Raw genomic sequence first — 12,612 nt, 5'->3', positions numbered from 1 at the left:
CAACAAAAACGAGGATAGACAGCACCTAAACACGTCATTAGAAGACTGATGGGAATGGCATGCACCGCAACAGTGAGATTTTGTGCTGAGAAAATTAGCACTGCCTGTTCTGAGAGGCTACAGGTAAGAGCTCAGGCAGAGCACAGAGTGCAAAGCTATAAACAGACTCATAAAATAGTTCAGATCGGAAGGGACCTCTGGAGGTCATCTAGGCCAGCTTCCCAATCAAAGCAGGAATAATTTCAAAAGCCCTGAGCAAACTGACCTGGGCACTTCCATAAACTGAGGCTTCACAGCCTTAACAAGCAACCTGCCCCAGTACTACACCACTCTCACTCTAAGTATTTTATGTTGTGTTTTTTGTTTTTTTTTTGTTTTGTTTTGTTTTTTGCTACAGCCTAGTTAAACAGCCTGGCATGAGCTGGATCATTTCTGCTGCTGGGCCACACTGCTGCGGCTCCCACTCAACCTGCTGACCACATACATGCCCTGGTTCCTTGCTGCAAAGTGGCTCCCAAACCACCCCCTGTGCAGGCTTCCAGTGCTGCCAGGTCTTGGTCAGCCCTGAGTGTATGATGCTGAATTTGCTGAATTTTGCGAGGTTCCTAATGACAATTTTTCAACATCTCCCTGAATGGCAGCTCTACCCTCCTGCTGTACAGCAGCTGCTCCTCCCAAGCCCATGTCACCTGCAGCCTTGCTGTTCATGCCTTCCACCCCGTCAACCAGGTTAACAGGAACATGACCAGCAGCCTCTGATACAGCATCAATCCCCAAGAAAGCCTCTCCTAAACAGCTGTCACATCAGCTGTTAATTGTTGATCACTGGATCTCCACAGTCAGCCAACTCTTAATTTGTAGACACATTCACCTCATCTGTATCTTCTCAGTTTGGCTACCAGGATACTGTCAAGAAACGTCAAATGAGTTTCCAAAATTTTTCACTCAAATATAACCATCACTGCCTCAAAACCTGTCATCCAGGTTAGATGCTATTAGCTCTGTTAACCAATCTGCTATGAATGTGGGTTTGCTGTTTTTCTTTCTCTCCTTCCCCCGCTTGTTTTTGCAGTACATTTCACTAGCCCTCTGCTACTGCCGGTGTTCATTTTTCCCCCTGCCCGCCCTCAAAATTGCTACACAACCTACGTTTGCAAACATTTAATAAATACCAAACCAAAGCAGTGGCTCATAACAGAATGGCATTAAAGAATAACTAAATAGGGTTTGAGGGACTATAACCACTGTACTGTTATAAATGTCAAAGACATTACCAAAGTAGTTTTAGAGACTGAAGCTCTAAGATACTTAGATTTCTAAATCCCTTGAAACAGCTTGAGTTTAAAATGCATACATACCATTCAGCAATGGTATGGCACCTCTGCTTAAGTTCCACAGTGCACGCAGATGCAAATATGCAGAAGAAAGTTTGTTGTACTTGATGGCCTTTTTTTTTTTTTTTAATCAACTTGGAGATGGCCTTCAAGGAGGCACTTAAAAGCAACTTAATGCATTGCATACTGCATCATTCAACTAAATGACTGTTTCTGCCCACATGAGGGTTTTCAAAAGAACTTAAATGGTCAAATTCCAAGTTCAAGAGAACTTGGAGATAGGTGTAGGTCTCCAAGAGAAACACCACATCTGGATTTAATTGCTCATCTCTTTGGTATTTTAATGAAGAAATTCCCTATTAGAGAGTACAATTAACAAGCACTTATATTAAAAAGTGCAAAACACATTTAAATCCTAATGATATTACAGACTAAGAGCTCAGTCTGATAAACACACTTAATAAAGAGAGAGCAGTTACCAAGTTTCTAAATGAAGTCTCACTAGATACTAAAGGAAACACTAAAGGGACTAATCCCCAACTACTTAAGTGTAATACTCACTTCAGAACTACCAAAAAAAAAAAAAACCCAAGTTCCATATATTATAAAACTGAAGAGGACCACCACTGTTGTCCCATAAAAGTAATAAATCAAAAGAAATGCCAAAATTGCTTTTCTGAGAACCTTTCTTTCTAAAACACCACCCTCTTGATTTACTATTTTCTACCAGTTAAGAATATAAACAAGTGTTAACAAAACTAGTCACTGATAGTCACAGTCCTCTCAACAGCCTGACCTTATGTCTGGGCTGCTTTTTGAAAACTCCTATAAAGTTCTTCTTATAAAAAGTATTGGAACTCTGTTCCCATCTGTTAAGCTGCAGATTGCCATTACCCAGGGAACATCCAATTGCCTCTCAAAAACTGCAGCTTCCACCACGTGGTTCTGCTGCTAGATACATGACTTCTCCTCTTGTTCCCATAGACAGATTACTCAAGGACAATTCTTACTATCCATCCATCTTCTAAGATCAGAAAACAGTCATTAATCATTGTCTTTTCCCTGTCACCCAAGGAAGAAATACTCACAAAGACCAAAACCAAGTTTGTCTGGTGATTAACTGAAGAAGTAGTGGGTTTAGGTTTCTTGACTGTAGTTGCACTGAGACTACCTAATTTTCAATGTTAATGTTCGCTCTATCATTTTTTCAGCACTGATATTTTTTTCTTCACAGGAATTATATCAGTACCTTTACTGACTCAATACGTAATCATATCTAAGAAGGTAAGGAGGTATTACAGGCTTTATAAAAAAGAAAATTAAAAATCCCCTGCTAATAAGCGTTTTCTTAATAAATATGGTTCTATGTCAAGTTCTGTAGGATTTTTAACATTAAAGTCTGGAAGAATTATGTCAAGCTGGTAACCACTGTGAAGTTGAAATTAAATACACGTAATCACAGCATTAGCTTTCCTCCACTCTTCACCCCATTACTCAAGACTTCAAAAAAAAAATTAGATACCAAAAGAAAATTTTGAAACTGACATCTCTTGAAATATCTTGGATAAAAAAGGTTATCCAGGCCTCTAGCTTTAGCAATTGCCATTTTAGCATGCATTCAAAGTATTGCTGGAAAGGCTACCATCTCAAACAAATATCCTGTATTCCTCTTACAATTTTAAATGGTTTTTTTTTTCTTTTTAGAATATAGAAGAAATGTAAACAGACATCTAGTATCTAAAGTAACTTGTTTTTATTCTTCACATGGAAAATCATGGCAGTTTTTCCAGCACTGGATTTCTCCAGATTGTTTGGCTTCCTGAACAAACCCACAAACTATAGGTGTTTTATATAAGATAAGGAGTATTTTCTTTCCACTTTCTGATGTGAACATCTGAATACATCATTCCTGAACATTTCACATTCATTCCAATTTGGTCCATTTATTCTATCGCTTGTTCACATGATTCCCCTATTTTCAACTTCATTAAACTGAACTTTTGAAATAACTAGAAGAATTGAAGGTTGGAAACTAGAAAGAAGTATTGGAAAGAATGACAATTTCAACAACACCACAAGAAAATGAAATTATTTTGTAACTGACATTCTAAGGGCGTATTGCTAGACACTGAAAAAAAAATGTTCAAAAGATATGCCTTTTAAGATGCTCCTTCCAAAACCTAAGGAACATGCACACAGAATTTTATGTAAAATGTCTAGTATTTTGGATGCCAGTTGATTTTCTGCTTGAAAAATAATATATGTATATGTATATGTGTGTGTGTTATCAATCACTAATATGGTCGCAATTAAGAAAAATGTGTAGAGAGAAGTAAAGATCCAGGACAGTATTTGACTACTTATTAGGTAAGAAAAAACACCATTCACATTTACAGCATAAATTATCTACAATCTACTACTGATGTGCTAGAAGAGCCATAGTAAGAAACTCCCAGGACACACTTCATCTGTTTCCTTTACATACGGCCAAGCAAGACAAAAACGAAGTGCAGCAAGGACACGTTCTCCTCTGTGTGACTAAGCTGATGCAGCTGGATGCTTGCGAGAAGACAAGTGAACCCAAACCATCTGTTACAGACAATTTTAAGGTCCTCATTATTGACTTAGAAGCTTAATAGCTTTATGAACTGAGGAAAATAATTTATAGAAACTTACAGAAATGATAGGCCTAATTGGTGTAACTTGGAAATGGTACCTAGGAAGACACAGGTAAAAATACATGTAGCTGAGGACAATGTTTTAAAAGGCAAAAGAAATCTGTGCTTTCAGTAACAACACAGTTGAGCACCAGGCTGACATCCAGGAATCCAAAGGTTGATTATTTGTTCCAAGCAAAAAATACTAAAGAATTTGACAAAAAAACATTTCAGCAGAGCTCATGGAACAGAACTATGATCCAGTTAAAGCTATAAAAGAGCCATGGGAAAACCAAATCCAGTGCAGACAGTATTTGACTTCAAAAAATGAAGAAGTAACAAACATAAACATTAAAAGGGGTAAATCTGAAACAGGGACCAGATGATGGAATGAAATACAGCCACTGGGAGGAGAGATGACAGCAACAACCACTTTTTGTAACTGAAACAGAAGACAAGAAAAATACATAAATGAAAGGCATGAGAAAAAACTACAGGTGGAAGAAGTCAGAAGATCTTGACAATTCATTCTCAGGGAAGGCAGGAAAAAAAAAAAAAAAAAAAAGAAATTCTGGGTATACAGAATTCTGCCAAATTCTCCCTCATAAAATGCAAGAAAAATTAAAGAATTGGCTGCCCCTAAACCAAGCCTTTGGGTATAGAGATAAGAGTCTTCAGCTCTCATCTACTTTCATAACCATCCTATTGTAAACAGGAAAAAAATACATACTGGTTTTTAGTTTTTGCTTTGTGTTATGTTTATAAAAATCAATAGCAATTCTTGTAAAGGAACCATTTGTATTTTTAGTATCCCATATGATTAAATTGAGGAGGTTTGATCACTGTTGAAACATCTTTGGCTTCTCTTACAATAAACTACCATCCCCAAGGCAAAGTTACTCTTGATGTAATTACAGAAAAGCAGCAGATCAAAGGCACTACAGTTGCTTTAATTAACAAGATTATTCTCTGCTGCGGTTCTTGTCTCTGGTTGTGCTCCTACTAACACTTAGTTATCCATAGTCAAAAGGATGTGGCCAGTCTGACACTGGCTTTTTTTTTTTTTTTTTTTTAATTCCAGCAGATCAAAATGTATGCCTACTAAGTTGGCCAAGCACAAAATAAGTGGCCTAAAAAGGTCAGTACTCATTAGTCTGTTCAGAATATAATAGGAAATGAATAAATGCCTTTGAAGTTTAGCCGAGCAGAAAGAAGTAGCATTCAAGTCAGTAAAATTTTCAATTCATCAACAGCACTGGCACCAGTCATTACTGTTAATTCAGGACAAGGAAACAACAGCATGATAAATTATTATAGATACATTAACTACTAATTGCAGAATAGAAATAAACTGAAACCCACTGAACAATGTTTAGTTTGATATTTTATATTTCAAACCAATACAAGCCACAGATTTTAATATGCACACTACAGTCATTTTAAAGCAACATTAATAAAAGCGTGGCAAGGTTAAAAGAAATCACAGGCATTAAACTTGGGAACTGTACTAACGCTTGGTCATTCTTCTGCCTTACCTATAGCATCTCTTCCTAAAATGTGATACAAATTACATATATCTTGGTGTATGTATCAATTTCAGTCCAGCTTCATCCTTACCTGTAGTTGGTAAATTCTACACGTACTTTATTTCTTAGTAAGTAATTTCAGGAGTCCCTCTTAGCATGGTTTAAAAGTCCTTTATTTGAGAGTTTTCTACTAAAAAAATAAAAAATAAAAATTTGAGACATATTCATATAAGAAAGATAAAGGTAATTCTTAACTGGTAGGGACTTTCAGGCTTGTGCATGCTTGCTTTCCACACCCACAACTCCACTAAAATTTCTTAACCTCTTCAGAAAAGCTGACATATTATTTACTGCCTAAATACCTCTATTGCTCCAATGACAGGAAAACATACATAATCACTTAAAGTTGAAATCACTGCAAGGCCAAAAAATAAAAAGTTTTCACAATACTTTTTTTTTTTTTTTTTGCATTTGTAAAAATAAGTGTTTATTGTTTAATAACCCTGCATTAGGCTATAAAACCTTTAAGGAATGTTTTTGCTTAAATGCGCAAATGTTTAAGCAAGAGACAACAGTAACTTGTTGATTCTCAGCTGGCCAGTACAGCACAATCAGCTCAAAGTCTGGGGGCTGGCTCAGGTCTGGCTACAAATACATAAATGAGGTATCAAAAAGAAAGCTGTCATGGCAACAGAGCGCTTCCCCATGCCACTCGTGATAGCTACAGGGTTGACAAAGAGCCAGATCAGGGTCAGGCACAATTTACACCAAGATCTCTTATTCTCAGTTGCTTAAGCTTATGGAAACTGGAACACATGTGCATCTCTACCTCTCTGTATTAAATTACATATATATTTGAAGCGATTTATGTACAGAAGAATAACTAAATTATAAGAATAAAAAAATAAGTATTTTACTTTCACAATAGTGAGGTGAGAAATCTTTGCCAACATTCTAGCTATTTTTTGAAGAAACACAACTTGTGAGTGGCAAGATTATATTTTCTCTAACTATTTAATCATGCTTATCTGTGTTGAAACAAAGGCATTACCAATTCACCACTTCAGGGAATGAATGCTGTGCCCACATTTTGGGCTACAGTTTAAAAAAATCACGCATGCAGATATTGGATCAACACAAATGTACCACCGAATTGCAAATGCACTGTGTTTTCTGCAAAGTAATCACAGAACATCCCAAGCTGGAAAGGACACACAGACACCATCGAGTCCAATTCCTGGCTCCACAGAGGACCACACAAAAATCAGCCCATGTGTCTGAGAGCATTGTCCAAACACTTCTTGAACTCTGTCACTCTCTGTGCTGTGACCACTGCCCTGGGGAGCCTGTCCCAGTGCCCGACCACCCTCTGGGTGAAGAGCACAGAATCACAGACAAAGTTACAAGAAAATGAAGTTAAGCTGTAGAGGCAAAACTCCATGAGGATTTAATACTTCTGGATTCCTTCAGTTTTAATGCAACAGACGAAACAATTCAGCCTGTTTGCTATTAGCAGCTGCAGCTAAGGACAGCTGTTTTAAGGACAACTTCGCCACCGTGTCTTCCTGCTGGGCGCTGCCCTCCTCCCCACTGGAAAAGTGAGCAAATCTTCCACACACATGTCCAAATGCAGACTTGAGATTTAAATTCTTCAACATGATCACTCCTCACACATGTTCTGTTAAGACATATCAGCAAAATGCTGAATACCATCTACCAAAATACCTTCCTCATCAAATGCTGACACTGCAGACATTTCTGAGACTCTGCCACGTAAACTCTGGTATGTGGCATCATCGTAACGTAACCTCTGACTGTGAATAAGGAAAGCTAGGAGGTCAGTTTCATGTTTTAAAAGGACTATGTCAACAGGTTTTTCACTTCATCTCAGAATTAAATTTTATTATTTAAAACTCGTGATTAAAAACTTTCTGTATAAATAATTTTATCAGTAAATGTTATTTATATTTTTATAAATAACTGCATTTTATAATTAATTTATTAACAATATTTATCGCATTGTTGTAGTGCTCTGGCTCTCCTGGTCAGGAAGGAGACAAAGCCTTCTTCAGACAACTAGACAAAGCCTTACATTCACAGGTCTTGGTCCTCCTGGGCATTTCCTGGTATCTGCCGGAGGACTACAGCCAGGCTCAAACAATACAGACCTGAGTGCTTTGATATTAACTTCCCAGCTCATGTGATTGAGAAGCCCCCAGTGGAAGCTGCTGTGCTGAACCCTGTAGGTACAAACAAGGCAGAACTGCTCAGGGGTGTGAAAGCTAGAGGCAGCCTTGGCTGCCGTGACCATGAGATGGCAGAGTTCAGGACCCTAACAGAACAGGGCAGAAAGGATATGTATAATCACAGCATAAATACATACTGTTCGGATTTAGGAGTTTTTGAAAGTGCTAATACTAATAGAAATAAAATAAAATAAAATAAAATAAAATAAAATAAAATAAAATAAAATAAAATAAAATAAAATAAAATAAAATAAAATAAAATAAAATAAAATAAAATAAAATAAAATAAAATAAAATAAAATAAAATAAAATAAAATAAAATAAAATAAAATACCCTCAATGCACTTCTTAAGAACCTGGCATAGTAAAATCCATTCGAGTTATGCCTGTCACCACGCATATTTCCTTTTCTCAAAGCAAATATAACAGGAAATGCATGAAGCTTTTTAAAAATATCTTACATTGCAAAACAGTCAGTCATGTCTTACAAGTCATGAACCATAGGAAAATATATAGGTTTAGTTACATAAGCAGTTTATTTAAACAGTGATTAGCAACCAGTACTTTCAGGAAGTAAAAAATTGCAATATGCTTAGAGCAGTGAAAATAAATGCCTACAGCTCATACTTTAAGAACATCAAAGAAATCAAAGGCTAAGAAGCAATTTATGCACAAGGCATTGCTAAAAGAATTAATGCATGCTTATTTCGCTTTCTCTGATACTGTTAATTAAACATTAAAATTCATGTTTACACTTAAATACCTTACCGATGCGCTGTAAAGCAGCTGCATATATTTACTTGTGTTGAAGAACGATCACATTACTTTTTCTCACTCAGTATTTGTAGGACTCAATACGACTATTAGTAAGTATTGGATACTTATTTAAGAACGTTATATTTTTCTCAAAGTATGAAGTCAGACTGTTCATTATCCAGACATGTCATTATCTGTCTCCTGACCTTAACAGATTAACACATAACCACATAGAACACCAATTTTAAGTATATGTAATATTTTAGATATAGGCACAGGGAGCAATGGCATTAAAGGATTAAAGTTTTTTTCTCTCTCTCTCTTTTTTTTTTTTAACTTGAAACACAAATACTGTATCACAGCATGTATCATAGTAAAACCTAAGAGAACACCACCAGCTGTTACCCTAATTTTACAACAAAAAAGTCTTGCAAACATACAGGAGTTTCCAGTAGAGATTTCAGATTGCCCACAAACTGAGACCAAGCAATGCCCAAACATAGATCGTAAATGATTCTCACAGTTACATTTATCACTCTTGCACTACCAAATGTTTTTTTGCCTAAAAGCACAACAGGCATCCAGAAAAAGAACAAGCTTTGACCCACACTTTCAAATTGTTATGTGGCTCCAAGACTGTCACACCACGTCACATCGCACCAGATTGTGTATGGATTCTATTGTGGGGCTTGCTTTATTTTGCTTTATATACTAGCAGAAACTTGGATGCTATTCTGAGCTTATTCTCAAATTAAAATATATGGGAGTAGGGATTCAACTCCTGGTGGTAAAGTCAACAACTAGGTCTGCCAAGGAAGCCTTAAAAACTGACCAGATAGCCATCAGTGACTCAAAGTTAATCACCACTCACCTTTTGGTTTTGGCAGGCAAACAGAATATTTATCAAGTTGTAGCCTTAAGAATAGTCCAGCATGAAGTACACTGCACGTACTTCTTTTGCACCAGCAGTTTACCATCTCTAACACCATTGAAGAGTAGGATCATTTCTCACAATCTCTTTTTTTTTTTTTGTAAACAAGCCATTCCACACATTTGCGCGTACACACACGCTGAAAAAAAAAATACTTTCAAAACATAAAATTTCTTTACAATATTTAATTTAAACTCACCATCATAAGCTATCACTAATGCCACCACTTTCTCTGCTACCAAAAAAAAAAAGCTCTCTAAAGCATAATACTTACGAACACTCCACTCCTTCAACATTTACAAGTCATTCATTTTATCTAAATTGAAAACTTGCCTACCTTATTCCTCCTACATCTCCTTTTCACATCTTTACTGACTGAGTACTTGCTAGGAAGCTGTAAGTCAATTGTCTTGCCATATCAAAAAGTCAGTCACCATGAGGGATCACCAAATCATGCTTAAGAAAACCCATTATTCTATGCATTTGTGCTGAATTCAGACTATCACCACTACAAGTATTGAGTACAGATATTCTTAAATCACATCCACTAAGGTGCTTTACAGGAAAAATCTATTTTAAATCTACTTTTTCAGAAAATTTAGGAATTCATTTAGAGATACTTGCCCCCAACTATCATTCATGGTAATATTCAGGGTAAAAATCACATTTCACAATATTTCCCATGACATAGCCTAAGTTGCCTAAGTGCAACTTTTACTTTTACTCCAAGCTGTGCCTCAGAATGCTATGCTCAATGAAAACCATGGTTTAGTTAAACTGTTCCTGGGGTAGATGATGGAGAGAAAACACAAAGAGACTGATTGCACAATGCAGTCTGTCATCACAATATCCATCAAAACTTTTTTTTTGTTTTAATTGTTACACTCATCACTCTCCTTGTTTCTTAAAAAGCACGTGGTCTCTTTATCCTCCCTTCTTTCTGTCCTTGCACTTCTTTTAGTGTTCTTTGCAACAAGTAGATCTCATTTAGTGCTCTTTACAAAGCCAGTGTTTTAACACTACATGGTGATGACAGGCTGAGTAAATACTTTCAATCACTTTTTACTATGAAAAAAAAAAAAAAAAGATTCCTATTCTGAAAACCATTTTTGTATGTGACTCATCAGAGAGCCTGTCCAACACTGAAGAAAACACAGCAGAGGTTGTGAAACACACTGACAAAATAAACAACAATCAGCAGCACCCCACAGGCATCACAGAAGAACTCAAAGTTAAATGGCTGAATGACAGCAGGTTAACTCTCATTTCACAGTTCCTTGGCCCCTCAGGACTAGAGGTAGCAAATGTGAGACAACTTAAATATCTACCACAGGTAAAATTTCACACAAGCAAAAACTATAATTAAAAATACAGTTAGGGAACACTCACAAAATTCTGTGATTCACATGGGAAGAATTAGCGTGTCTTTTGCAAAAGGAAACGCTGCTTTTCAAGACTACTACGGACCTCAGAAATGGTCAACAAACACGTAGAAGAGGGTGTTCTACTTCGTAAAAACCAACCTGGAGCTTCCAAAAGGCATTTAACAAAGTCCCTTACCCAAAGGTTACCAGGAAACTATGCAGTCACAGCATGAGGAAGGGTCCTCACCAAAATAAACAGAAACACATTACCCAAGGTGCAAATCTCCAGCTCACTCACACCTTGAAAGCTGCGTGCAAAAGAAGAAGGTAGAAGCCAGAATCAAAATAAACTAAAAAGGGTAATTCTTCCAATTTGGGTTTTGTAGGCCTGAGGTGTCTTTTTGTCAACAAGATGCTGTGGAAACAGTAATTTTACATGGGTTCAGAGAAGACCACACAGCAGCAAAACTATTAAGTGGGACATATTAATCACAAAGCCAAATCTGGCTCAAGAAGCCCCCTGAGCTAAAACTACTTGAAGAAAATGAGAATAGCAAAAGGGAAGTCATTCATCTGTCCAGTTTTCACCTTGGCCATCAACCATTACCCATGTTTGTTTTTTTCAATATCTAAGTTTACATTTACAAATGTTATGACTGACACTATACATACCTTTGCGATGTAGTCGAATTTGGATATAGCATCAGAATGTTTACGTAGCAGATCTGCTAGTAAACCTCATCAGCTTTCATTTAAGGAACACTTACAAGACCTGTTTACAGGAACCTCACCAAAAGTGGTCTCCTGAAGTTTCGAAGAGCTTTACTTTATAGTGACCACACCTACACTTCATAAAATCAGGTATCTATTTGTTTTGCCAATCAACAGCAACGCATCAAATCAATACAAGTATTAAATAATATTTTATTTGGTGCTTTTTGCACAAACTTTTTGCCTCGGGAGCCACTGAGGTACTGCCCACTCCCTCCACCAGAAGGATGTAGTCGCCGTCCCTGGGGGCGTTCAAGGAGAGGCTGGACGTGGTGCTTGGGGACATGGGTTTAGGGAGTGACACTGGTGTTTGGGGGACGCTTGGACCAGATAATCTCGAATGCCTTTTCCAACCCCAACGATTCCATGAAAGCACAACAGCAGCTCTCGCCCAGCGCCCTTAAATCCACTAAAAGCCCCGCTGCCCTCCCTGCCAGCAGCTGGGACGCCATTTCCCAGCAGCCGGCTGGGGACCAGCCCCGCGGGGCACCCAGCCCCGCCGCCAGGCGCAGCCTCCGGGCAGCGGGGCGGGGCGGGGCGGGGGCCGGCCCGCAGCGGCCGCCGCCATCTCCGGCCGCCCTCCCGCTGCCGCCGGCTCTGCGCCGCGCCGCGCCTCACCTGCAGCGGCCGCACTCCGGCCGCCTCTCGCAGCGCTCCACCGGCAGCTCCCACAGCCCCGCGCAGCACTCGCGGTCCTCGGAAGGGGACGGGGACCGCGACGGGGACGGGGACGGGGACGGGCCGGCAGCGCTGCTGCCGCCGCCTCGCTCCATGCCGGGGGTAGAGGGGGGCCGCTGCCCGCTGCTGCCGCCCGGGGGCGCTGGTGGTCGGGGAGAGGCGCCGCGGCGCCGCCCGCCATTTGCCCCGCCTCTCCCTCGCCGCCCAAACTTAATGGCGGGCAGCGTGAGGTGGGATTAGGTCCGTGTTCCCTCAGCCAGTGCAGCCGAGCCAAGGGTTTGGGCTGCCGGCCCCAAATGTAAAGGAAATAAAATCTGTCGCCAAAGCTGTTGTAGTTGACCCCAGAAAG

General features: G+C 38.9%; 1 protein-coding gene across 3 annotated transcripts in view; it reads right to left on the bottom strand.

The window, feature by feature from the left end:
- Nucleotides 1-12,409, bottom strand: part of DTWD2 (DTW domain containing 2) — a 106,263-nt gene extending 93,854 nt beyond the window's left edge. The window contains exon 1 of one of the 3 annotated variants that reach the window (XM_068667207.1): nucleotides 12,204-12,409. In XM_068667207.1, coding sequence (XP_068523308.1) covers nucleotides 12,204-12,358 — 155 coding nt within the window. In that variant the 5' untranslated portion in view covers nucleotides 12,359-12,409. The remainder of the gene's footprint in view (nucleotides 1-12,203) is intronic. The other 2 variants (XM_068667205.1, XM_068667206.1) reach the window with 2 other exon arrangements.
- Nucleotides 12,410-12,612: the final 203 nt, after the last annotated feature.

This window comes from Anas acuta, chromosome Z, assembly GCF_963932015.1.
Source record: "Anas acuta chromosome Z, bAnaAcu1.1, whole genome shotgun sequence".
In the NCBI taxonomy this organism is placed as follows: domain Eukaryota; kingdom Metazoa; phylum Chordata; class Aves; order Anseriformes; family Anatidae; genus Anas; species Anas acuta.
This window is presented reverse-complemented; position numbering and strand designations above follow the sequence as displayed.